This window comes from Bos mutus, chromosome 22, assembly GCF_027580195.1.
Source record: "Bos mutus isolate GX-2022 chromosome 22, NWIPB_WYAK_1.1, whole genome shotgun sequence".
NCBI classification, from domain to species: Eukaryota; Metazoa; Chordata; class Mammalia; order Artiodactyla; family Bovidae; genus Bos; species Bos mutus.
In genome coordinates this window covers 43,446,799-43,472,164 of record NC_091638.1, presented here as the reverse complement: position 1 = coordinate 43,472,164, position 25,366 = coordinate 43,446,799, and the positions used below count along the sequence as shown (strand labels likewise).

The 25,366-nt window shown below is 46.4% G+C and overlaps 1 protein-coding gene across 7 annotated transcripts in view; it reads left to right on the top strand.

The window, feature by feature from the left end:
- The window catches only part of FLNB (filamin B), a 139,449-nt gene that overhangs the window by 73,163 nt on the left and 40,920 nt on the right, over positions 1–25,366 (top strand). For all 7 annotated transcript variants that reach the window (XM_070360584.1, XM_070360583.1, XM_005898994.3 and 4 more), the window contains exons 8-24: positions 169–366; positions 2,961–3,098; positions 4,837–4,963; positions 5,930–6,066; positions 7,384–7,577; positions 9,484–9,597; positions 10,189–10,332; positions 10,584–10,707; positions 11,040–11,200; positions 12,343–12,433; positions 12,696–12,865; positions 16,131–16,248; positions 18,881–19,143; positions 20,588–21,185; positions 22,213–22,386; positions 23,499–23,661; positions 24,601–24,761. In XM_070360584.1, coding sequence (XP_070216685.1) covers positions 169–366; positions 2,961–3,098; positions 4,837–4,963; positions 5,930–6,066; positions 7,384–7,577; positions 9,484–9,597; positions 10,189–10,332; positions 10,584–10,707; positions 11,040–11,200; positions 12,343–12,433; positions 12,696–12,865; positions 16,131–16,248; positions 18,881–19,143; positions 20,588–21,185; positions 22,213–22,386; positions 23,499–23,661; positions 24,601–24,761 — 3,075 coding nt within the window. The remainder of the gene's footprint in view (positions 1–168; positions 367–2,960; positions 3,099–4,836; positions 4,964–5,929; positions 6,067–7,383; positions 7,578–9,483; positions 9,598–10,188; positions 10,333–10,583; positions 10,708–11,039; positions 11,201–12,342; positions 12,434–12,695; positions 12,866–16,130; positions 16,249–18,880; positions 19,144–20,587; positions 21,186–22,212; positions 22,387–23,498; positions 23,662–24,600; positions 24,762–25,366) is intronic.

Genomic DNA, 25,366 nt, shown 5'->3' with positions numbered 1-25,366 from the left:
TCCTTTCTCCACCTTCCTTATTTCTGCTAGGAAACAGGTCTGGGTATGCATCTTCTGAATGCCTCTCTGTCTCCTGTGGTTTGCATTTTATACCTGCTTTTGCTCTCACTAACAGGGAACTTTCTAGAGGGCGACTTGGACTCATGGCCTGTTCTCTCTTTCTCCTAGGTGCTGGCGTGGGCGACATTGGTGTGGAGGTGGAGGATCCCCAGGGGAAGAACACCGTGGAGTTGCTCGTGGAAGACAGAGGAAACCAAGTGTATCGATGTGTGTACAAACCAATGCAGCCTGGCCCCCACGTGGTCAAGGTTTCCTTTGCTGGGGACACCATCCCCAAGAGTCCCTTCGTTGTTCAGGTTGGGGAAGGTGAGTGCTGGGGTAGCTGACCACCTCTGGTTCTGGCATTCAGGCTGGCTGTGCATGACAGGGCCCAGCACTGAACTCAGACTTGTCATTTTGCTGCCAGGGCCCCTTTGGCAGGAAGTATCCTCAAGACATTAATACTAGTATCTACTTTGTCCTCAAGATACTAACACTAATAGCTTCCTACACGCTGTACAGTGACCTAAGTGCATTACTTATATTAACCTGTTTAATCCGCCCCCAAAACACGTCTGCCGGGATTCATGGTCCTTACTGAGAGATGCAGGATGGAAGCTGTGTGAGGAGAGGGTGTCTGTGGCTGAGGTTAACAGCAGGGACATGGCAGGTCCCCCGTGGCCTCCTTTACTGGCTGTCAGGCAGATAGCATGACAGCAGCTAGTCACGACACCAGCCACGGTGACCCAGGGGCTGTTGCTGTTCCCAGTTGGCGCCTGAGACACTGAGGCTTAGGTGTCGTAAGGTATGAGTATGGACTAGACCAGTGGTCCCCAACCCCTGGAACCGAGCTGCACAGCAGGAGGCACGCGGCAGGCCAGGGAGCAAAGTTTCATCTGTGTTTACAACTGCTCTCCATTGCTTGCATGACTGCCTGAGTTTTCCCATCTGTCAGGGCAGCAGCAGCATTAGATTTCTTATAAGAGCATGAATCCTACTGTGCTTGAATCATCTCCAAACCACTCGCCTCCACCCCGGGCCATGGAAAAATTGTCTTCCACAGAACTAGTCCCTGGTGCCCAAAAGGGTTGGGGGCCGCTGGACTAGACGTCAGTAGGAATAGAACCGTGGTCTCTGTCAGCTCCTTAACTCCCGCTGCAGCCAGAAGCATGCATTTTTCTCTAATGTTAGACTCTATCCTTCTGACTTAGTTACTCTCTTTTTTTACCCCCAACTCTGCTGCCTTTTCTAACCAGTACTTGCCTTTCCTGTTCTGTTCTGTGCAACTGCGTCTGCAGACCTGGCTTCCTCTTCTGAATCCTGCCTCTTGGCCAGCCTGGAGCCTGAAGCTGCTGGCTTCCTAGTCGAAAGCACTGGGCCAGAGGCATCTCACTGGGTAAGGGCTGGTTGGGTGGGCATCTCTGCCAGTCCTTGTGCTGCCTCCGGTGTCCACCGGGCCTGTGCTCTTCATGACTGTGGGAAATTGCAGTGCAGGTGTTAGCCCCACCTGTCTGGCCAGACCCCAGACTCACTCTCTGATTACATCTACACATCTCTAGGTCATCTCAAGATGCTGGAAAATCCGGTAGTTTCCTTCAAACTTTTTAGTTCCATTTAGTGTTTATATGAACTGAGCAGTTATCCTGCTGATGTTGAGACTCTTGCCCATACTCAGGATTTCCATGACTTTTATTTTTTTAAAGATACATTTAAACCTTCCAGGGGAAGTCCTGTCATCCTGTTGTGACTTATTTCTGGTATGACCAACTTCTCTCCCCTTGACAAGGGAAAAAATAAACGTATTCAGAAACAGAACTTCATTTGACACAATGCAAGAAAGAATATTGAACAGCTTTCCTAGTTTTAATGATGTTTTCTGACTTCCTTTCACTTGTAGATTACTTTTTTCATTTCTGGCATATCCATCTATCACTTGTACTAGTTAATACTTAATAGAGTTTTTCTGTTGATGTACTGACCCTTCCTTCCTCCACTTAAATGATTTTATAATAAACAATCTTGTCTTCTGGAGTCTGTGACACCCTAGTGTATAGAGGGAGCCTGTCAAATATGCAGTGTCAGGTTTGGAAAGGAACCACCTGACATTTTACCCATTAATCTCCCATTTCTGTATTTAATAAGGTTGCTCATGTTACCAAAAAAGTCCCAGGCACATCGATGTCTTTTATCAACCTTCGACAAACCCCATGGAATCGTTTTGTGAACCTCTTATGTAGGAATGTTAGAAGCTACCTTTGCCCTAGACTTACAAGTTTAGGTTTTTTAACTGGATCCAGAAATCAAATTGAGAGTGGAGTTTACTCCTAATTATAGAGTAGCCATCTGCATTCCAAGGACCTTGTAACAGCACTGATATGTTTGCCTGCCTTGGTTGAGGTGGGGTTGATCTGGTCTCTTTTTGCACCATCCTCTGGCTCTTCCTGTGGAAGAGAACAACATTTAGACTTTTAGAAACGACTGATCCAAAGTTTGGAACCAGGTCAGATGTTTTCAAGTGCTACATTTTCCAAGTAGACCTGAAAAAGCCCAGTCTTCCCAATTACTGGACCCTTGAGTATGGCAGTGAAGTTTGAGCAATGTCCAACCCCAGGTCTTAACTCTCTTTTACCACGGAGAGGATAAATGCCAGGATTCAGCAAATACCAGGAGTCCAGCGAATTCATGCTGTGCGCTCCTGCTTTCTTTGCCAAAGTAACTTTTCCCCAGTCCCTGGACAAAGTTATATTGTGTCTTTATTTGCTAGCCTGGTGTGCTCCCTGAACGAGACCCCTGGTCTCGGGCAGCTGCTGCACACTCTGCAAAGCAAACGTTTTCTTGGCGGGTGGCTCAAAGTTACCTTGGCTCACTCAACTCAGACTAAAGAATAAAAGGTTAAATTGATGTCGAAACTGTGCTTGCAGCCTGCAATCCAAACGCCTGCCGGGCCAGTGGCCGAGGCCTGCAGCCTAAAGGCATTCGCATCCGAGAAACTGCAGACTTCAAGGTTGACACCAAAGCTGCTGGAAGTGGAGAGCTCGGCGTCACCATTAAGGGTCCTAGTAAGTGCTCCTTTGCTTCCCTGTCTCAGTGTGATTTCAGCTTGACAGCCATGACATATGGGTCTCATCACACAGCCAGTTCTGATCAATTTATCCCAGAGAGCTGTGTCAGAGAGTGGAGGCTCTCTCTGCTCATGTAGAAGGAAACTGATTGTTTAGTAATGTCTGCCCTGGATGTGGGAACAGTGTTGGATTGACAGCCTCACATTATGTTAGGATTTCCGGAAAAAGAAATAAATATTGGACCTGGAACAGCAACATGAAATGGCCCATTTTTTTTAATCTGAGGAAACCTAGTCTCAGAGAGGAAGGGTCTTGTCCACAGTCACAAAGCTTTTAAGCATCTGAGCTGGAATTAGCCTGATCTCCAAAGCTGGAATAAGCCTGATCTCCAAAGCCAGTAATTTACAGGCTTACATTACATTTTATAGACAATGAAATTATGGCAGATACCTAATTACTTTGATGAGTGCTTATAGAAGGAGAATAAATTCCCTACGATTAAGCCTTCTCCGTAGATAAATGCCATCTGTGGAAGAGTGCATTGCACCTTGCAACTCATTCTCGCTCTTTCTTGAGAAAGGAGACAGGGGAACAGGTATCTACTCTCTTCATGAGTTCCCCGCCCTGGGTCGGAGAAACAGCTCGACATTTTCCAGTTGTGAGTGCAGTAGCCTCGGCAGTTTTACTCCCAGGCTTTGTAAATCCTCGCTTCCTCTTCCGGGACTGTTCTCACTCCCCTATGTTCCTAACAGGCTGTGGCAGGAGTGTTCTGAGCTCCAGAAAGTTAATATTTGATCTCAGAGCACTGAGTTTTGGGGCAGCTGTGCCCTGAAGGCAGCCAAGGTTCTAGACTGCCCAGACCTGGAGTCAGGCTGCTCTGGGGCTGGCCTCCCTCTTGGCTTGTTGCTACAGGAACTGAGGAGGCGTTCTTTTTTTTTTTTTCTGACCTTGGATTCTTACTTGACTAAATGGCTTTCCCAGCCAAACCTCAGGGCTCAACATAAAACAAGTTCCTGCCTGATGGCTCAGTCTGGAGTTTGTGAGGTAGCCTCTGAAACCTGTCTTCTTGGAGATAGCATACAAGAGCATTCTTGCTTTCATTGTCCAGCTTTAGTTGAAAAGGATATGCCAGGATCCTAATGCCAAATACTCATAAGCATTTACTCCTTCTACAATTTTTAAAAACTTTTCTTTGCCTTTTTTATATTGGAATGTAGGCTTCCCCAGTGGCTCATTGGTAAAGAATCTGCCGATGCAGGAGACATTGTTGATTAACAATGTTGTTATATTAGTTTCAAGTATACAGCAAACTGATTCAGTTATACATACATATGTATCTATCCTTTTTGAAATTCTTTGCCCATTTAGATTATTATAGAATATTGAGTAGAGTTCCCTGTGCAATTTTTGTGGGCAGCTAAAAAGGATGGCTTTTTGATCATTGAAAAATATTACCTGCCTCAGGGGTTTAGGACCTCATAGGCCCCTCATACATGAGAAAGCTTTCTAAAGCCAGTGAGCTGAGAAATCTTCAATTTCCCCTTATTTTGAAGTAGACATGTGTCTGTTTTCAGCTTTGGAGTAACCTCCCAATTTGGGGTGGGGGAATCCCACACTCTGAGACCATCCACATGGTTTTATTTTGTGGCTGTTGCTGTCTTTCTGTTCCTGTCTTATGGATTCTCGTTCTGAGTCTGGATGCCTATTGAAAAGACGGTGTGCTTCCTTCCCACAGAGGGTCTGGAGGAGCTGGTGAAACAGAAAGGCTTTCAGGATGGAGTCTATGCATTTGAGTATTACCCCAGCACCCAGGGGAAATACAGCGTCTCCATCACGTGGGGGGGACACCACATTCAAAAGAGGTGAGTCTCTAGCCGGAATTGTGTCGTCTCCCGAGGCATGCTCGGCCCAGGACAGGCTTGTGGTGCTCATTTCCCAGGCCGCAGGAGGGAAGGGGAGCTGCTCTGTCAAAAGCTTTTTTTTTTTTTTTCTTTTTTCAGAACAGTACACAGTCATTTGGCCTGTTCTCAAATGCAGCAGAAAGTCGCTGTGGTTTCAGCTGCCTCGTTTCAAATCAAAAGCTGGCGGTTTAAAGCTGTGGGGAGGCAGACAAGCCAGGAGGAACAGTGATACAGAGCAAATGGGCTGTGTGTCTATACCCCTAATTTAAACAGATTCTCTTTCTTTCGATGTGTGCCTCTCTGTTCATGAATGCCATGGGTAAAATGGCAGGATCTGCTATGGTTGACATTAGAATCCTCGCTGTGAGTGCGGTCAGGATGCGAGGGGCACAGTCTATAGCTCTGCCTTGTGGGCTTCACTTGCCTTCCCTGTATTCACATGCTTTCCAGCTTTCCTGGGGGCAACTTTAGGCTCTGAATAAATTCCATTTACTTCAAGAGATGTCTGTGTATATTTTAAGCTTCTGAGAATCTAAGCAATGTTTTTTAAATCTCCTGTGCCGAAGTTAAAGCACGTTTATTCATGTTTGAGATAAAGCATATTCAACCCAGTTTTTTTGTTTTAGCACTGGCAGCAGATGGAATGTAGGCACTCGCTTGGCCTTCCAGGGCTCACAGTCTGGTGTGAATACAAGGCAAATGACCAGGATAGTGCCAGGCAGTGTGGTTTGAAACAGTCCTATTACATGATATTGTTGACATAACAATGGTTGTGGGGGAACCTGTATGGAGGAAGGGCTTGGCTGGAGCTTGGGGCTGCAGATAAAAGGATAAGGCCAGTGGAAAGAGCGTGTATAAAGAGCTTGTGGTTGTATGTAGCCCTTTCTTTGCTTCTCTTTAATGCTTCCTCTGTTCCTTTCCTTCTAGCCCTTTTGAAGTTCAAGTTGGCCCTGAAGCAGGCATGCAGAAAGTCCGTGCATGGGGACCTGGCCTCCACGGCGGGATTGTTGGGCGGTCAGCGGACTTCGTTGTGGAGTCCATTGGTTCTGAAGTGGGGTCTCTGGGTAAGTGGAAGTGGCTTCTGGTGGCTGAGATTGCAGGGTGACTGAGTCACGTGTTAGGCTGTGTATTGAGGCCTCCTCTGAGCCTCACTACCCTGAGCCTCCTAGCCTCCTGACCACCCAAGACCATCTCTGGACACTCCTGATGAATTGCAGTTCCCATGTTCTGCTTGTCCTCTGCCTCTGGCACCAGCATTCATTCATTCGCTAGACCATGAGGGCAAAGGCTGCCTATGGATGTTGTGCCTAAAACAGTACCTGGAAAATAGTTGACACATGGAGGATATATTATTGACTGATCCTTAGTTTAGATGAATGAATGAAGTTTGCTGACATTAGAAATTTGGAAAGTGAATACTCTTTGGAGCATAGTTGAATGTATTTTAAGTAAGCATCTGATGTAGATTTGATCATTTTAGAACAAGGGTCGGCACCTCTCCCTGTTAAGGAACAGATAGCAAATATTTCCGTATTGAAGGTCGTATTCTCCCTGTCACAACTATGTGACTGTCATTGTAGCCTGATAGCGACCATAGATAATGCGTAAGTGAAGGGGTGTGGTTGTGTTCCTTATTTACAAAAACATGCATTGGGTCAGATCTGGTTCAACAGTTTAATGACGCCTAGGTTAACAAATAGAAATAAGCAAAGAGGAAAAATTAGGAAATCAGATTTAATTTTTCTGCTTAGAGAAATGATAAACATCTTAGTATATCCTTATAGACTAGAAGCAGTATTAGACCTTTCAGTATATCCTTCTAGACTTTATTCCTGTACATAGGCATACAAATGTTGATCTGCTGCAGAAGTATCTTTATGTCTTTCTGCCTCAGGCGAATATAGGACTTGTCTCAATTTCCCATGGCATCTATGGAAATCCAAGGCGTGGATATAACTACTGTTAGGCCCTTCAGCAAAATAGCTGAAGAGTTTTGCTATAAAAACAATGCTGAATATATATCCTTGTATCTGACTGTTTACACACATCCTTGGTTATTTCCTTCAGATAAAAACCCAGAAGTGGATTTGGTGGGGGCAATGGGTGGGTATTGTTTTAAGGTTTTTGGCTCGTGTTACCATATTGCCAACAGAAAGATCTGCTGGTTGACCTTTCCGTTCAATGATGTTTAAAAAAAATATGTTAAATCCAACCTTTCATCTCTTTTGAAGACTTAGTAAGCTTGATTTTGTGGGAAAGGGACCCTAGCAGATATCAATCTTCTGGCTAGCACTTGGTTTTCAGGGAGGCAGAAGGAATGGGTTGGTAATAACCCAGACTAGATACCTTGTAACCAGAGGGTCTTCCCACCCCGTCCCCAGGGTTTGCCATTGAAGGCCCCTCCCAGGCGAAGATTGAGTATGACGACCAGAATGACGGGTCGTGTGATGTCAAGTACTGGCCCAAGGAGCCGGGCGAATATGCCGTTCACATCATGTGCGACGATGAGGACATCAAGGACAGTCCCTTCATGGCCTACATCCACCCAGCCTCGGGAGACTACAACCCGGACCTGGTGAGTCAGTGTGTCGTGTTTGTATCCCCTCTCCTCTGGCTCCTGGCATCCTTTCCTGTGCCCACAGAGTTTCCTTGTGTAGCATGTGAAGAAATCACAGAGAAGAGCCTTTTAAAGCTTAGGATTTTTCGGAAAAGACCTGAATTAGAAGCCTGGTAGTACCTCTTGGCGGCCTTCCCAGGTGGTTCAGTAGTAAAGAATCTACCTGCCGTGCAGGAAATGTGGGTTCGATCCCTGGATTGGGCAGATCCCTAGGAGAAGGAAATAGTAATCCACTCCAGTATTCTTGCCTGGGAAATCTCATGGACAGAGGAACCTGATGGGCTACAGTCCATGGGGTCGCAAAGAGTTGGACATGATTTAGTGACTGAAAAACAAGTACCTCTAACATGTGGCAAGTAACTTACCTCTCTGGCTTCTGTATCGTCCTCTATAAAATGGGAACGATTCCAGTGGCTACTTCTTACAGTTTCTGGCATGATTCAAGGAGGTAACATGAACAAAACCAGCTCTTATTAGCATAGTGCCTGGCCCACAGAGGGGGCTCCATAAGCTACTATTTTTCTTGTACCCCAAGCATCCCATTTCAGTTTTACCACTTTCTATAGGTGTTATCTCAAGGTGCTCCTTAGATAAAGACTTGTTAATTTTTACCCCCAGCTCCCTTTCTCTTCAGTTGGAGCCGTGTTTGCAGTGTCTTCAGGAGCTTCTCTGAATCGTTTTGCAGGCTGATAAGCATGAAGTCTGAGCCAGCTGGGCTTTCAGCGGCACCCCCACCCCCCACGTGTGCTGTTTTTGGCCCACATGGACAGCTGACCGTAGGCTGACATCAGTCCAGCCTGGTAGCTGCTCCTCTTTGTCCAGCTGCTGGTTCTTTGCTCTCTGGGGGCTGCAGGCTGTTGGGATGTTGTCAGTGGGAAAGGCTCTGAACCCCCTCCAAGCAGGAGCGTTGAAACTGATCACAGCTGGAGGTCTGTGCACTGGTTACTGCACACATTAATACAGGGAGCATGGGCTGGTGTGGGGCCAGGTTTTACAGTTTTTCTCCTGCATGTTTTTAAGTTTTAGGTTGCATGTGTGTGTGTGTGTTCAGTCGCTCAGTCGTGTCTGACTCTTTGCGCCCCCGTGGACTGTAGCCCACCAGGCTCCTCTGTCAATGGAATTCTCTAGGCAAGAATACTGGAGTGGGTTGCCACTTCCTACTCCAAGTTCCAGGTTACATAGCATTTTAACTACCATAACCATCCTGTTATGTAGGTACAGTAAGTCTCTTATATACGAATGAGTTCTGTTCTTAGAGCACTTTCCTAAGTCGAAGGATGTTATCCTGGGTGCCTCACTAACACAATCAGCTCTATGGTACTGTACTGTAGTAGGGCTACCCGGGTGGCGCAGTGGTAAAGAATCTGCCTTCCAATGCAAGAGATGCAAGAGAAGCAGGTTCGATTCCTGTGTCAGGAGGATCCCCTGGAGGAGGGCATGGCAACCCACTCCATTATTCTTGCCTGGAGAATCCCATGGACAGAGGAGCCTGGTGGGCCACAGTCCATGGGGTTGCAAAGAGTTGGACACGACTGAGCATTCATGTATGTATGTACTATAATAGATTTATAATACTTTTCATACAAATATGTACATAAAAAACAAACACAAAAAATAGACAGTTTTAATCATACAGTACAGCACCTTGAAAGGTGCAGTAGTACCTTACAACAGATGACATACAGGGGCTGGCACGCATATTCCCATCTTTGAAAGTTCACAACTTGAAAGTTCACGTGTAGAGGACACTGTCCCGTGAAGCCAGACGTCGTTTCCTCTGTCCCCCTTCCCTGGGTGCCCGTCTTCTGATAGTGTAGTTAGCGCATTACAAAGACAGGGAGTCACTATTGGCCCTTTGCCCCAGGTGCAAGCATACGGGCCAGGTTTGGAGAAATCCGGATGCATTGTCAACAACCTGGCTGAGTTCACCGTGGATCCTAAGGATGCCGGAAAAGCTCCCTTAAAGATATTTGCTCAGGTAAGTTTCGACCTGCCACCTGTGCAGGTAATTGTCAGGTAACGGGATACATATAACAGCGAGTGACCAGTCCCTTGGATCTTCAGTTTCCTCATTCACACGTTGCAAAAATGATTATTTATCTCAAAGGGTTTATGTGAGGACTAAAGGGGATTCTAATATGTAAAGCAGAGTGCTTTTCTCATCTTTATGCTTTGTGTTCTGTGGAAATCAGGCTTGTCTGTTTCAGATCTCCCCATAAATGTCCTTTAGTGTGGCTGTGATGGGAGGGTTTGTAAACAAGAGTGTAGCAAATATGTTTCTCTCATTTAATTGAATTTTGGCCCCAGGATTTGAAGGCAGGAATCACAGTTAAGAAGCACTGAGTGACCACGGCTTTCCTTTGGGAGACCGTTTGTTGTTAGCAATTAAAGATAATAAATGCACATAGTGTTTTATCACTTGTGTTCACTGTTTTGAGAACATGGCCCATCGTAGGCGCTCCGTGAAATTTGGTTGGATGAGTGAGTGGTGATTTGGGAAGACCCATGACCCTGTTTGATGGAGACAGTGTGAGAGCCAGCTCTGTACTTGGCCCCTGCTCTTCTGCAGGACGGGGACGGCCAGCCTATTGACATCCAGATGAAGAGCCGGATGGATGGCACCTACGCCTGCTCATACACCCCAGTTAAGGCCATCAAGCACACCATTGCCGTGGTCTGGGGAGGTGTCAACATCCCGCACAGCCCTTACCGGGTAGGTTATGAAGTGGAATCCTGGTCGTGGTATGAAAAAGCCTGGTCCTGAGGCAGGTCTGGGCTCCATGCTTGATGGTCAATGCAGATACATGGAAACACCATGCTTGGTGTGCCTTGGAAGATGGCGTGGCCAAAAGGGCCGGGTGCTGTCGATTGCCCCCACGTATAACGTTCTAACAACTGATGGTGTCTTTACTGGGTCCACATGGAGTAGAACTTGATTACAGCTTTTGTCCCTGTCCTCTCTAGGTCAGCATCGGACAGGGTAGCCATCCCCAGAAGGTCAAAGTGTTTGGGCCAGGAGTGGAGAGAAGTGGACTGAAGGCACACGAGCCTACTCACTTCACCGTGGACTGTACTGAGGCTGGCGAAGGTGAAAGGGGTTTCTACCCAGTGCGCTCCTTGTTGCTTCTTGGGAAAGAAGTTCTCTTTGTAACGTTTCAAGGGCAATGAACTTTGAACTGAGAAACAGTCCACCTGAATAGATGATTGTTCATCTAATGAGTGTCTGAGTCAGTTTGGTGGTGAGATCTTTGCTAATCCTCCGTTCCTGCTCCAAAACCCTGATTTGAATACCATCCCTTTCTCAGGTCACTTACTGGAAAGTTCCCAGCTGCTTTTCTGGGGTGTGAGCTTGAGCTGGAAGTGATTACATGGGACGTGCTGTTTCTTGTAAATCAGTGCTAATAGGCTGGTCTGTTCCAGGTGATGTTAGCGTTGGCATTAAATGTGATGCCCGGGTGTTAAGTGACGAGGAGGAAGACGTGGATTTTGACATTATTCACAACGCCAATGATACGTTTACTGTCAAATATGTGCCTCCTGCTGCCGGGCGATACACCATCAAAGTTCTCTTTGCCTCTCAGGTGTGTGGGCATGGGTTCTTTCTGGCCACCTGTGTGTGTATATTTCCTTTTTTTTTTTTTAGCAACAGAGAAAGTATCTTGAGAACTGTGCCCAATAGTTTTTCTCTCTGGTTGCTTAAAACCAAGAAGGAATAACAACACCCAAAACTAAAATGTTACCACTTTCTAATGAAAGTAGGGATGCACAGTCAGTCAGTGGTTGAAAGCCAGGCTCTGGAAAGAAGTTAGATTTTTATAAACTATCATCAGGTTTTTGAATGAAATGTAATGAATTTCTAGATTGTGTTCTACTTCATTGTCTTTGAAACAATGACCTTGGCCTCAGCCTTAATAGGAAGTGTTTAGAAGTTTCAAGTAGGGTTCATATTTACATGTGATAATGAAGACCAGGAGGAGCAGTACCCGTTTTAGGAACCATGGAATCTTGTTGATTCAGATGCATCTTACATAAACATAGGGACCTTAGGAGAAAGCTCCGTGCCTCAAATATTGGTCTTGAGTTGGCTTCATCCATTTGACCTGTCCTACCTTTATAGTATAAGGTGTTTTTTTTTTTTCTAACATCAGGTTTATTATATTTTTAAAAATATTTTGCCAGGAAACTTGACATTTGGCATCATAGTTGCCCGACCAGGGAGCAAAGCCATTGCCCCCTGCAGGGGAAGCATAGAATCTTAATCACTGGACCACAAGGGAAGTCCCTGCAGGGTTCTTTTGGAAGCATTACAGTCAGTGCCTTGCTAATCAGTTCCTTGCATTCCTCTAACCCTAGCTCTCTGTTGTCCTTGAAGGACATTTCCTTCCTCTGATCCCATGTATTATTGTTTGAGGTTTTACTCTTGTTAGTGTTTCTGCATCCTAAAAGTACTCAGCATTTGGTATTAAAGGCTCAGAGTTTTCAGGGTGGTTTATGGACACTCAGGACCTTTAACTGTGAGGTCAGGGATCCAGGGATTCATGAGTGACCACTGATGGCCCTTACCTGATGCTAGCATGTAACGACTTGACCGATCATTACTTAGAAGTTACTCACCACCCACTAGACTGGAAGTGCTGAGGTCTCCCTCTTTGCTTTGGGCAGAAGTTTAAGCTCAGGCAATGGCTTCAGGGACTTTCCTCCTGAGACTGTATCTCTGCTACAGGAAATCCCCACCAGCCCTTTCAGAGTCAAGGTCGACCCTTCCCACGATGCCAGCAAAGTGAAGGCAGAAGGCCCAGGGCTCAGCAAAGCAGGTAAGAGGGCGTGTGCGCGAGTTCACCCTGGAAGCAGTGGGCCCAGGGCCGGAAGTGACCTGCCTCCCCTAGAGCAGGCGCTCTGTCTGGGCTTCAGTTCAGCAGAGGCTGTGCTCAGCTGAGCTGCTGGCGTGGCTGAGTGCCAGCCCCTGTCTCCACCTCCTGCCTTCTGGAAGCTGCTGTTGATGAACCTGTCAGACTAGTTCTAAAAGTGAAACTCCTCCAGCTGAGCCTGTCTCCTCACTTCACTGTCTCCTCCCAGGTGTGGAAAACGGGAAACCCACCCACTTCACTGTGTACACCAAGGGGGCTGGAAAGGCCCCGCTCAATGTGCAGTTCAGCAGCCCTGGCCCTGGCGACGCCGTGAAGGATCTGGATATCATCGATAACTATGACTACTCTCACACCGTTAAATACACACCCACCCAGCAGGTAGGGCCCTGCCTGGCTGGGCTGGGTCACTTTGGACACCAGGGGATAATCTCAGCTCAGATCCGTGCTCCTATGTGAGAGAAGAGATTCACCCTTTCCTTATGAACCTCTCTAGGAACGCCGACACAAAGCCTGGCTGGTTCTACCAGGAGGGCCAGGAGGCTTCCCCAAGGACCGGCAAGAAGCTTGCCGTCCCTCCTCACCCCAATTTCCCGCCTCCATTCTGGGTTTTAGCAGAGAAATGCTGAGCTCTTGAAATTGGACCTAGTGTCTGCCTCTCTCTCATAGACATTGTCCCCTCCTTACCAGCTGCCTTTGAGTCTTTTGTTAGTTACTCAGGGGGAAAGAATCGCCACACCTCTGTTTATCCTTGCTGGTCTTTTTGCCTTACCTCACCCTTTTTTTACAAGGGGGTACAGTGGGGTCTTTCTCAAAGAGCTTTTAGTCCCTCAATCCTGAAGCAGTCCTTCAAGCTCTAAATTATTCCCTTTTACAAAATAGAGGAATACAGACAGGATTTTGTCATGCCACATGCTTTGCTGTTTGTTCTAGACAAGAAGGGCCTACAAATCTACCTCTCCATATGAATTTATGCCTACTTGTTTAAAATGTTGTTTTGATTCATGCCTACACCTCTAGGGTCTGTGGAGCATGTACTCCTGTAGAAAAAACTAGATCATGCTACTTCTGCATAGTGTTTCAAACAGTCACTCCAAACCTCTGAGAATCCTTCATTTTTTAAAACAATTTTTGACAATGATTATTATTTTTTGACCACACCGTGTGACATGCAGTATCTTTGTTCCCCAACCAGGGGGTGAACCCACACCCACTGCAGTGGAAGCGTGAACTCTTAGCCACTGGACCACCAGGGAACTCCCCCTTCATTCCTGAAGCAGAGCCCCCCCTATATGAGAAATGCCATTTGTAAGAGAGGAAGGGCAATGTTTTCTGCCAAAGCACTGTTTAAGAAGCATCACTCCTGTCCCGGGCCTTGTCAGTGAGGACCTCGCTGGAGTGCAGTGGGGCAGAATGAGGGGTGCAGTGAGGATGAGGGAATGGTGTGGGTGTCCCCGTGCAGTGGGGGCTACACATCCTTGGAGATGGAATCTTTTCTATGAAAACCTCCCTGGCGGTGCGAGGTTCTCTAGGGCAGGTTCTTGTGTGGCCTTTCATCTCCATGTCTGCTTCTTTCAGATCCTGTGTCTATATACCTTTTTGTGTTTCGGCAGAGCTGCTAGAAATTAAGTTGCCGACATCAGGACAGGTTTTGACTTGCACCCCCAGAAAGGACTTTGGAACTACCATTGCCCTGTCTCTATGGTTTCTTTCTGTCCTCAAGAGGGTTCATTATTAGTAATGGTAAAAGGGAAGCTCTCGTAGGTGAATGCCGTTTTCTCATTAGGACCTCAGTGCTATGTAGGTCATTGTTTTCCTGCTGATGCTTATCAGGGCTGATGGAAGCCTCAGCACTGGCGACACCAGCTCGATAGCATCTTTGTTTTCAGTTCTCCACATTCCTGAGGAGAAGGTACATGGCCACGCTCACTGGTCAAGATCACAAGATCATAGGTTCTTCTAAAAACATTCTGAGACCCTTGATCCTGTATCTATAAGCCTTGTTGGGTTTCGGCTAAGCTGCTGGAAAGTGGCTAAGTAGCAGATGTCAGGGCAGCCTCAGGTTTTGACTTGCCCCCTCAGAAAGGACTTTTGGACCCAGTGCTCTATTAGTAATATGGCATTACTAATAATATTAGTAATATATGTGTATATATTTTATTTACTTATTCATTTTTGGTTGTGCTGGGTCTTCGTTGTTTAGTCACAAAGTCGTGTTTGACTCTGTGACGCTGTAGACTGTAGCCCGTGAGGGTCCTCTATCCATGGGATGTCCCAAGCAAGAACACTGGAGTGAGTTGCCATTTCCTTCTCCAGGGGATCTTACCAACCCAGGGATGGGACCCACGTCTCCTGCATTGGCAGGTGGATTCTTTACCACTGAGCCCCCAGGGAATCCCTAGTCGTGGCATGCAGGATCCTTATTGCAACTGAGAACTCTTAGTTGAGGCATATGGGGATCTAGTTCCTTGACCAAGGATCAAACCCAGGGCCCCTTGCATTGGGAGCACAGAGACTTAGCCACTGGACCACCAGGGAAGCCTTGAGATGTGACACTCGTGGGGCAGGGGACCCAGTGGTTTTGTGCAGAATCCATCCTAGAAAGTCAATACTCCCTCCTTCATAGAGGCACCTCATTTTTATCTTGGCTTTTCCCTGCTTCTTTATTACAAAAGGAATATAAGAAAATATTCCATAGGTCAAAAGCTACACCCTTTTAAAACTCCATCCGTGACAGCTTTCAGCGGGGGCTGAATTCCAGCCAGCCCTCTGGCGATTCCCCCTTGCTCCTTACCCTCCCACATCCTCTTACGTGATACCTAGACGTTTGAGGTGAGGACAACCTTAATCCGCTGAGACAGCTGTGGGTTTTCATGGGGCCTTGGTGTGGATGGAGGCACTCAGCCGACCATGGCAAGAGGAAGCCAGCCGTGAGTGGGGCGGGACTGGCCGTGCCTCCTCGGCCACAGTGCTGCTGGCAGGGGGCCTGCTGAACCCATAGGCACAGTCCACCTTCTCACTGGCAACTCTTCTCTCCTTGAAATCGATGTGGGAGTTTCCATACTGTGCAGGGGGTCTTAGAACAGCTCCAGGCGAACTCTTGCAAATTCGTTTTTGCAGCGTAGTGGCCTGAAATCCCAGGCCATGGGAAAGAAAGATTTTGTTCAGTTAGAGGCCCCCAGACAACCCTGCCTTGCCCGTGGCCGGGCTGGGTGTGTGTTCGATGAGGAGCTTGTGTGGCAGAGCATCTGGGACTCAGGTTCAGCTGCCACAGGTGTGAGGCCTGGCTCACACTTATGACAAGTGACTTCATCTCCCTGAGCTGTAGTTTTATTGCCTGGAAAAATGGTGACCACCTCTTAGCACCGTTTTCAGATGGAATTGAGGAAATGCTTAAAAGCACACCTCAGTGGTGTGCTCTTGAAGCTGTCCCTCTTGTTGAGAGTTGCTTTTTTTTTTTTGTCTGATTTCTATGTCATTCTTGCCATGGGGCTAAAAACTTAGATATATCTGAGACACCTTCTAAATCTGCTGGGGTTATATACCCTGCATTTCTGGAAAGAATGAAAATCCTGGAAGGCAGGTTGAAACATCGAGTGAGTCTGTTGGTACCCATGTGTGTCCTTGGTTTTCTCTCTTGTTCCAGGGCAACATGCAGGTTCTGGTTACATACGGTGGTGACCCTATCCCCAAGAGCCCATTCACCGTGGGTGTGGCTGCTCCGCTGGATCTGAGCAGGATAAAAATTAATGGACTGGAAAACAGTAAGTGTGTCAAGAGTGGAGGGGGAGACGGGTCATTGAAGAGCAGTCAGAGTCCCTTCAAAGATAATTCGCAGAGGAGCAAATTTTGCCGTATGAGACTCTGCAGTCAGGCAGACTCGAGATTGAATTAGGGCCGTGCTGTGGAGTAGCTCTGTGACCCTGCCTGTCCCTTCACCTCACTAAGCCTCCCTTTCCTCCTTTGTTCAGTGGAGGTCGGGGAAGAAGACTCACAGGCCTATTGTGAGAATTAAACGAGCCAGTAATTCAGGAGCTGACTCAGAGGCAGCCCTCAGTAACTGCTGGCCTCACAGGGAAGGTTTTTATGACAAGGAGAATTGGAGGCATGCCGCTTTCCGCTAAATGTCTATTGTACCAACTGTTTTTGATCACTGAATCTACCTTAGGGTCAACAGTCGAGCGTAAAAACCAATGCCCAGGCACTCAGAAACCACAACTATGATGCATCTCCCTATTCCCATCCAGATGATCCTTTAGTTTGTTAGGGATCTTATTAGTACAAGCTCATTTCACGTAATGAAACAACTGAATGAATCAATAATAAAGTAAAGAGAATAGCATAATAGAGGCACTGATATGCTGCTCGCTTAGCTTCTCTAGTTTAACACATGATCACAGAGTACATCATGAGAAACTCTGGGCTGGATGAAGCACAAGCTGGAATCAAGATTGCTGGGAGAAATATCAATAACCTTAGATATGCAGATGACACCACCCTTACAGCAGAAAGTGAAGAGAAACTAAACAGCCTCTTGATGAAAGTGAAAGAGGAGAGTGAAAAAGTTGGCTTCAAGCTCAACATTCAGAAAACGAAGATCATGGCATCTGGTCCCATCACTTCATGGCAAATAGATGGGGAAACAGTGGAAACCGTGGCTGACTTTATTTTTCTGGGCTCCAAAATCACTGCAGATGGTGACTGCAGCCATGAAATTAAAAGACGCTTCCTCCTTGGAAGGAAAGTTGTGACCAACCTAGACAGCATATTGAAAAGCAGAGACATTACTTTGCCAACAAAGGTCCGTCTAGTCAAGGCTATGGTTTTTCCAGTGGTCATGTATGGATGTGAGAGTTGGACTGTGAAGAAAGCTGAGTGCCGAAGAATTGATGCTTTGAAGTGTGGTGTTGGAGAAGACTCTTGAGAGTCCCTTGGACTGCAAGGAGATCCAACCAGTCCATCCTAAAGGAGATCAGTCCTGGGTGTTCATTGGAAGGACTGATGCTAAAGCTGAAACTCCAATACTTTGGCCACCTAATGCATCTGTACATACTTAACTGCGAACAGAAAATGTTTAGCAAAATTTACTTATCACTAAAGTTGCCCTGAGATACTCGTATGTCTTCAGCTTCCCTTTTTGCCAACGGTGTATCTTGAAGAACATTCATACCTCGATTCTTGTGTCGGCGTAGCCACAGCCTGGCTGCATTTCAGTGGCATGTGTTTTCCTAGTTTCGGGGTCACATGGGGCTGTGTATACATCCATAGGACAGCATTCTTGTGCTTATGAAGGTTTCTCCGGGTTTTGGGGGAATGCTTGGCGAGCACTTTCAGGGTGCTGTGACCCAAATGTACAAGTTGTGAGTGAGGCTAGCTCCCAGATCCAGGGCCTCTGAAGCAAGAGCTTGATGCTGGCTTTTGTCCCTGGGGAGCAGCCACTATCTAATCCTTCACGTGTCCCCTTGGTACTCCTTTCTCCAAGACACTGAGGATTTTGACTCAGACTAGGATGAGAACTAAGCCAATTAGAAAGAGTCTTTGGGATGCGGATCTCTGAGGCCTCTTTGTTTGTGGCTTGACACCATTCATCTTGGCATGCCCTGTATTGCCCCAGTCAGGACTTCCATGGGTTGTGCTAGGGGCCCTGGGCTCCCAGTGCTTTTGTTTTGATGCAAAGTCCCTTCCTTGTTATTGTCAAATGGAACACATGGGTATTCTGTGGCCCTGCTTTGCAAATACTTTTCAAGTATCAGCACAGTACAGAGAGTCACTTCTCAGGACTTGCTTCAGTGCCTCTGCGTTGGCCAGCTCTGTGACTTCTGCCTTCTTTGGCTGTAGAATGGAATTTGCTGCCAAGAACCAATAAATAAAACATTGGCTTCTGGGAGTGTTTTGATGCAAAGTTAATAATGAAAGTAGGCAGAGAAGCGGTAACAGTATCAGGTTATAACTTACTGCAGATCATGGGTCAAGTCAATTTAGATCAGTGTCCCAGCTTTGTGGTCTGTGAGATAGGTACCCCAGATGACTCACTTCACACCCCCTGCCCCCCAAGTCTCAGTTTCCCTATCTGTTAAATTCTTTGGTTGCTAATACATACACTGCAGGGTTGTGATGAAAATTAAGAGAGATGATATGCTGTCCGCATGCCTGGTATAGAAAATGCATTCAGTGCATGATGGCTGTCATTATCATCAGTGGTTACTTCATGTTCTTGTACTGGTTATTATTGAGGCTAGAATGCTGATTATCCTTATTCAGTCTTGCCTCTCATCCTGAGTCAACCGTTTGTTGCAGAAGCTGAGAAAACATTCCGTGTCCAAGGAACCATGTCTGCTCTCAGCAGTGTTTTTCCTGCAGGGTCAGCTCATCCTTCTGGCTTGTTTCTCTTTGCAGGAGTCGAAGTTGGGAAGGACCAGGAGTTCGCCGTGGACACCAGGGGAGCAGGAGGCCAGGGGAAGCTGGACGTGACGATCCTGAGCCCCTCAAGGAAGGTCGTGCCGTGTCTGGTGGCACCCGTGGCAGGCCGGGAGAGCAGCACAGCCAAGTTCATCCCACGGGAGGAAGGGCTGTATGCCATCGACTTGACCTATGACGGACATCCTGTGCCCGGAAGCCCTTACATGGTGGAGGCCTCGCTGCCACCTGATCCCACCAAGGTCAGTTTTTCATTTTTGTTCCAGAACGTGTCGTCTCTTGGCAGATGTAACAGTCCTTCTTCGGTTCTGCCTGGTGAAAACCTTTAGAAAAGTCTTTTGTAGTCAAAGGCATTTCTAGGTTTTTCCTGGTTATCCACGGGTTAAGACTTTTTGCCCTCAGTGTAGGGGGTGCAGGTTCAACCCCTGGTCAGGGAACTGAGATGCTGCATGGCCCCCCCAATAAAAAAGACAACGCCCTTGAAATTAAACTGCACTAAAACCATTAACAAAATAGAAAACAAGCCCATAAGTCAGTTCTCAGTGACTGATAATAGCTGTCTCCTGTAATCCAGCGTGAAGGGTCCTATGCGAAGCTGGGTCCTAGTCCTGCTCCTCCTCTCACTCTGGCTGTGAACCTTTGGTGAGGGACTCATGTCCTTCATTTATCAGCATTATAACGGTACTCCCTGCAAAGTGGGCCTTCAGGGTGAGGTCCAGTAGTGGGTGTGGAGGCCTCAGTCTGGCGTCTGGCACATGCAGTGAGCTCATCCTACACAAGCTATTATAATGAAACTTGGCTAATTCAAAGAAAAATAGATTCTTCTCATTATCATGTCTTCCTTGTGGCCCTGAGTCAAAAGTTCCAAAGTATTTCCAGTGTTCTGCATGGCATGAATCCTATAAAAGTGTCTCATTTGTTGAATCTCACATGAAAGCCCCATCCTCTCCCTCTTTTAAAAGCATTTTTTTTAAATGTTGTTCTTTTTTTTTAATCTGACTTTATCCTTTAGAGCAATTTTAGGTTCATAGTAATATTGAGAGGGTGGCACAGAGATTCCCCTCGCCCCACATGATAACCTCCACATGGTCACCACCCTCCCCAGGGTGCTACAGCTGTTACAGTGGATGAATCTATGCTAACATCGTTGTCACCTGAAGTCTGTAGTTTATGTTAGGGTTCACTCTTGGTGTTATGTGGTCTATGCGTTTGGACAAGCATATAATGACATGTATTCACCATTACAGTTTAGTATTTTATTATGTTGAATTTGTTGAGGGAGGTGTGGCAGCCAAAGCCACAGTGAAATCCATGAAGGGCATTCAGCGAGTGCTCAGCCCAGGAAACTGGAGTGCGTTTGTTGGACTGGATGTTGGGTGTCCAGCTTCGGCACTGGAGGCGAGGCTGGCAGGACATGGGACCACGCCTCTGCCGGGCCCTTCCATGCTGAGTGAGTTCACAGTCAGGTCTCCCTTTGTTGGCCATTTCAGCGTCCACTAAGGGAAACATGGCAGTAACTTGGCACTGTGGGTGAGCAAGTGTGACACATTAGTCCCCAGGGAGAAGGACCACTTCATCCAAGGGCAGTTGAGTGCCGAGTGCAGGCTTGGCTGTTGAAAGCAAGGCTTGCTCGGTGGCTGATACCAGCATAAAGCCAAGTCTGACTTTTATCCTGTGTTCAAACAGGTGAAGGCCCATGGTCCTGGCCTCAGAGGTGGTCTTGTGGGCAAGCCTGCCGAGTTCACCATCGACACCAAAGGAGCTGGAACTGGAGGTCTCGGCCTAACCGTGGAAGGCCCATGCGAGGCCAAAATTGAATGCTCAGACAACGGCGATGGGACCTGTTCTGTCTCCTACCTCCCGACAAAGCCCGGGGAGTACTTCGTCAACATTCTCTTCGAAGAAGTCCACATACCTGGCTCTCCCTTCAAAGCCGACATTGAAATGCCTTTTGACCCCTCCAAAGTCGTGGCGTCCGGCCCGGGCCTCGAGCATGGGAAGGTGGGCGAGCCCGGGCTGCTCAGCGTGGACTGTTCAGAAGCTGGGCCAGGGACCCTGGGCCTGGAAGCTGTCTCGGACTCAGGGGCAAAAGCCGAAGTCTGTATTGAGAACAACAAAGATGGTACCTATGCGGTGACCTATGTGCCCCTGACGGCCGGCATGTACACGCTGACCATGAAGTACGGCGGGGAGCTGGTGCCACACTTCCCCACCAGGGTCAAGGTGGAGCCCGCCGTGGACACCAGTAGGGTCAAAGTCTTTGGGCCGGGAATAGAAGGAAAAGGTAGGTTTCGTGAAAAAAGAAGGAGGCCACCAGAGTAATAGGGGATGCCCCTGAAGCTCAGAATGTCAGGGCTGCAAACTCAAATGTCTGCAGAGATCAGGCCAGGGAGAAGAAAACTCACCTGTGGTCTCTGCATCAGCGAGTGGTAGAGGAGACCAGAGCGGAGGGGTGAGCACGTGGTGTTTCTGATGCCCAGCCCCACTTTCTTCAGAATCCCGGCACTGTCAGCAGATTTCCCCCGCCTCTTTTCTTTCTGGCAAAGCTAGAGATCTTAATTTTTTTTTCTTTCAAATATGGATACAGAACATATTGCATTTTTGGCACTTATCTGAAAAAGGTTTAAAATGTGCTGCTGGCTGATACCGCTCTTGCTGTCTTCACCCTTTGGCCTGTCCTGAGTCTCATGTTTCTCTCAAGAAGTGGGCAGGTGGTTATGTTGTTACTTGGGGAGCCTACCCTGAAAGAATCATCTTTTGCCAGGGAGATTGAAGGTCGGGGGGAGGGGCATTAATATTCCTGATTCTGAGACAAAGAAACTGGTTGTTTTAGCAGTCACTGAAATTAGAATAAAGTGCTGAGAACCATGCCTCTAGGGTTTGCTGCCAAATAAGAGGTGTTAGCTACATTCTTTTTGTTTTTTTCCTTTTTGGCCACACCACACATGTGGGATCTTAGTTCCCTGACCAAGGATACAGCCTGAGCCTCCTACCGTGGGAACTCGAAATCTTTTTTTTTTTTTTAATTGGAGCATAATTGCTTTACAATAAGAAGCTTAGACTCTTAATCACTGAACTGCTGAGACAGCCTCTGTCTGAGATATTCATTCTTTTTAAAAAATATTTTTAAAAATTTATTTGTAAGACTGTGCTGGGTCTTAGTGGCAGCATGCAGAATGTGAGCTCTTTAGTTATGCCACAAGGGATCTAGTTCCCTGACAAGTGATCAAACCCGGGCCCCTGAATTGGGAGCTCGGAGTCTTAGCCACTGGACCACCAGGGACATTCTTACCTGTGTGATTGTTCTACAGACGTGTTTCGTGAAGCCACCACCGATTTCACGGTGGACTCACGGCCCCTGACGCAGGTCGGAGGCGACCACATCAAGGCCCACATTGCCAACCCCTCCGGAGCCTCCACGGAGTGTTTCGTCACAGACAATGCTGATGGGACCTACCAGGTGGAATACACGCCCTTCGAGAAAGGTGAGTTGTCTTCTTGGAACGTGATTCTTGCTTAGATCTGTGCTAGACCGCCTCTCCCGGTGACTGGCGCTAAGTCCTGCCCCCTATGCTTTGCCTGCCTCAGCAGAAGTATGGGAACAGTGACTGGGGAATGTGGAAACCTGCCTCCCCAACAGAGCCCTCTGCCTGCTTGGTGCCTGGTGTTTTGGCTCTGTTGTGTAACAACAGTTGGGCTGACTTTAGCCTCAGACTCATCTGAGCAGGTTATGGGGTGATGTCATGGCATGTTGCTCATTTGTGCAATTTCTTAACATGATTCTTTTTAAAATTTATTAATTTTTTGCTGTGCTAGGTCTTCGTTGCTTTCTTTGCGTGGGCTTTCTCTAACTGTGGCGAGCAAGGGTTACTGTTCTCATTGCAGTGGCTTCATTGTTGAGGAGCATGGGCTAGAGGCATGTGGGCTTCAGTAGTTGGAGCAGACGGGCTCAGGAGTTGTGGCCTACGGACTCTAGACTGGGGCTCAGTAGTGGCACACGGGCTTAATTTCTTCTTGGCATGTGGAATCTTCCCAGACCAGAGATCAAACCCTAGCCCCCTGCATCAGCAGGCAGATTCATATCCACTGCACCTCTAGGGAAGTCCAGTTTCTTTCTTAATATTAGGAATTATTAAAAATTTTGTTAAATCATAAAATCATTAAAAAAATATAAGCAGCATATGTCCTCATTCCCTGTGTATATAATCCCTGGACGTTATGGTGTAGATATTTTCTGTTTCTTTTCGTGAATGCTTTTCTATTTCATGGCTTTTCTTTGTCTTTTGATTAGTGACTGGGTATTTTGTCATATCAAGATGGTGTGTTTAAGATGACTGTCTTGAAAATAAACTTAGGGATATTTGCTTGGTCAGGCCTTGTGTGTGTGTTAGGAAATGGGATTGGTATGTGATTGCCAAGTGAACAAAAGCATAAAGAGTTTGTATTTTTTAAACTCAAATCATAGCAGCATTGCTATTTATTTAACCTGTCCTTTCCGAATAGCTTGAAGTAGCACATAGGCTTGAAAGCTAGAGTGCTATTTTCTGCAGACAAGTGGCTCTTATGCAAGTAAAATTTTTTGTGTTGTGTTGAACAGGCCTTCACGTAGTGGAGGTAACCTACGATGACGTGCCTGTCCCAAATAGTCCCTTTAAAGTGGCCGTGACCGAAGGCTGCCAGCCTTCTCGGGTTCAAGCTCAAGGACCTGGATTGAAGGAGGCTTTCACCAACAAGCCCAACGTTTTCACGGTGGTTACCAGGTAAGCAAAGGCCTGGGATTTGTGTGTTGACTCTGTAAAAGGAGAGTAGCCCTAGGTATTTTAAGTGCTCTCAAAACGCTTTATAGGTGTATCATGGTTTCCCAACTTTTTTTCTTTTGAATTTTCTCTTTGTTTTGGGGTATAGCTGATTAACAATGTTGTGTTAGTTTTACGTGAACAGTGAAGGGACTTAGCCATACGTATATATGAACCTTCTCTCCCAAACCTCCTCCTATCCAGGCTTCCATATTACACTGAACAGAGTTCCGTGTGCTATACAATAGGTCCTTGTTGGGTTTCCATTTTAAATGTAGCAGTGTGTACGTGATCTTCCCAAACTACCCCTTCCCCCAAGCAACCATAAGTTCGTTTTATAAGTCTCTGAGTCTCTTTCTGTTTTGTAAGTAAGTTCTTACTTACTTATGATTTCCCAACTTTTGAGAGGCTTTTTATTTCATGATTTGTGAGACATTTTCCTCTGTAGAGACTTATTACAGAGGAAGACCAGGTATGCTTTTAAAAGTACCAAAAAGCTGTTGATAATGGTCATAAAACTGCTGAGAAAAGCAGGCCTAGATGGAAGCTCATTAACTTGATAATTCAGAAATGTAGAGCCAATGTCATAGTTAAGTGAAATATTAGAAGTATTCCTATTAAAACTGGTCACAAGTCACATACCTGAATTGTCCTTTCATTTCCAGCCAATACAGTTAGATAAGATAAACAAATGAAGGGTAAGCGTTGAAAAGGAGGGGTTAAAGCTGTTTTTATTTGTATTACACTGTTGAGAAATTCATATTTCACTGTGAGAGGTATCACAGAAGTTGAGTCCAGTTGGCTAGGTTGGATAGTTTATAGAGGGATTTACATGAATTTTGGCAGTAAGCAGACTGGCATGAACCTCTAGTACAACTTGGCCTTATTTCTCACATTTCGCAGAGGGGCAGGAATTGGGGGTCTCGGCATAACTGTGGAGGGACCGTCCGAGTCAAAGATAAACTGCAGAGACAACAAAGATGGCAGCTGCAGTGCAGAGTACGTTCCCTTTGCTCCGGGAGATTACGACGTGAATATCACATACGGAGGTGCCCATATTCCTGGTAAGCTGTCCTTCTGAGGGGAACCCAAAGGAGAACTGAGTTTTGCATGAAAGCAGGTTTGATTTAGCTTATCTCTCTGAGTAGGAAAAAATGTCTGATATTTAAAGTAGCTGCAAAGGGAGAATTTTCCTTCGGGCTGCATTTCCAAGAATATTTCAATTCCCAAGAGGATCAGTAATAGGGCAAAAAACATTGGCTTAGAGTTTTGACTGTGAAAATTCAGTTTTGACTGAACAACATGGTTGTTCACATGTTGAAGGACCTAGATCTTAAAGAAAAGCTGATCCTTCACAAAGTTGAAAATTTCCAGTTTATTTTGTGGTTAGTTCTTACTCATCTTATACACATCTTATTTTCTTTCTTCCGTTGACAGTCCTGGTAGCTAATAAAGACACACAAACTCAAATTTTTATATGTAAATTTCTATTTAATGATGTAATATGGACACTTACTGTGAAAAATAGGAATAATTTAATAATAATTTCCTGTTCATTACATGGTATTTCTGTATTTCATATTGTGACAACCAAAAATGTCTCCAGATGTTGTCGTAACATCTGTTGTGTCATAACATGTTGTGCTAGGGGACAACGTCACCTGTAGTT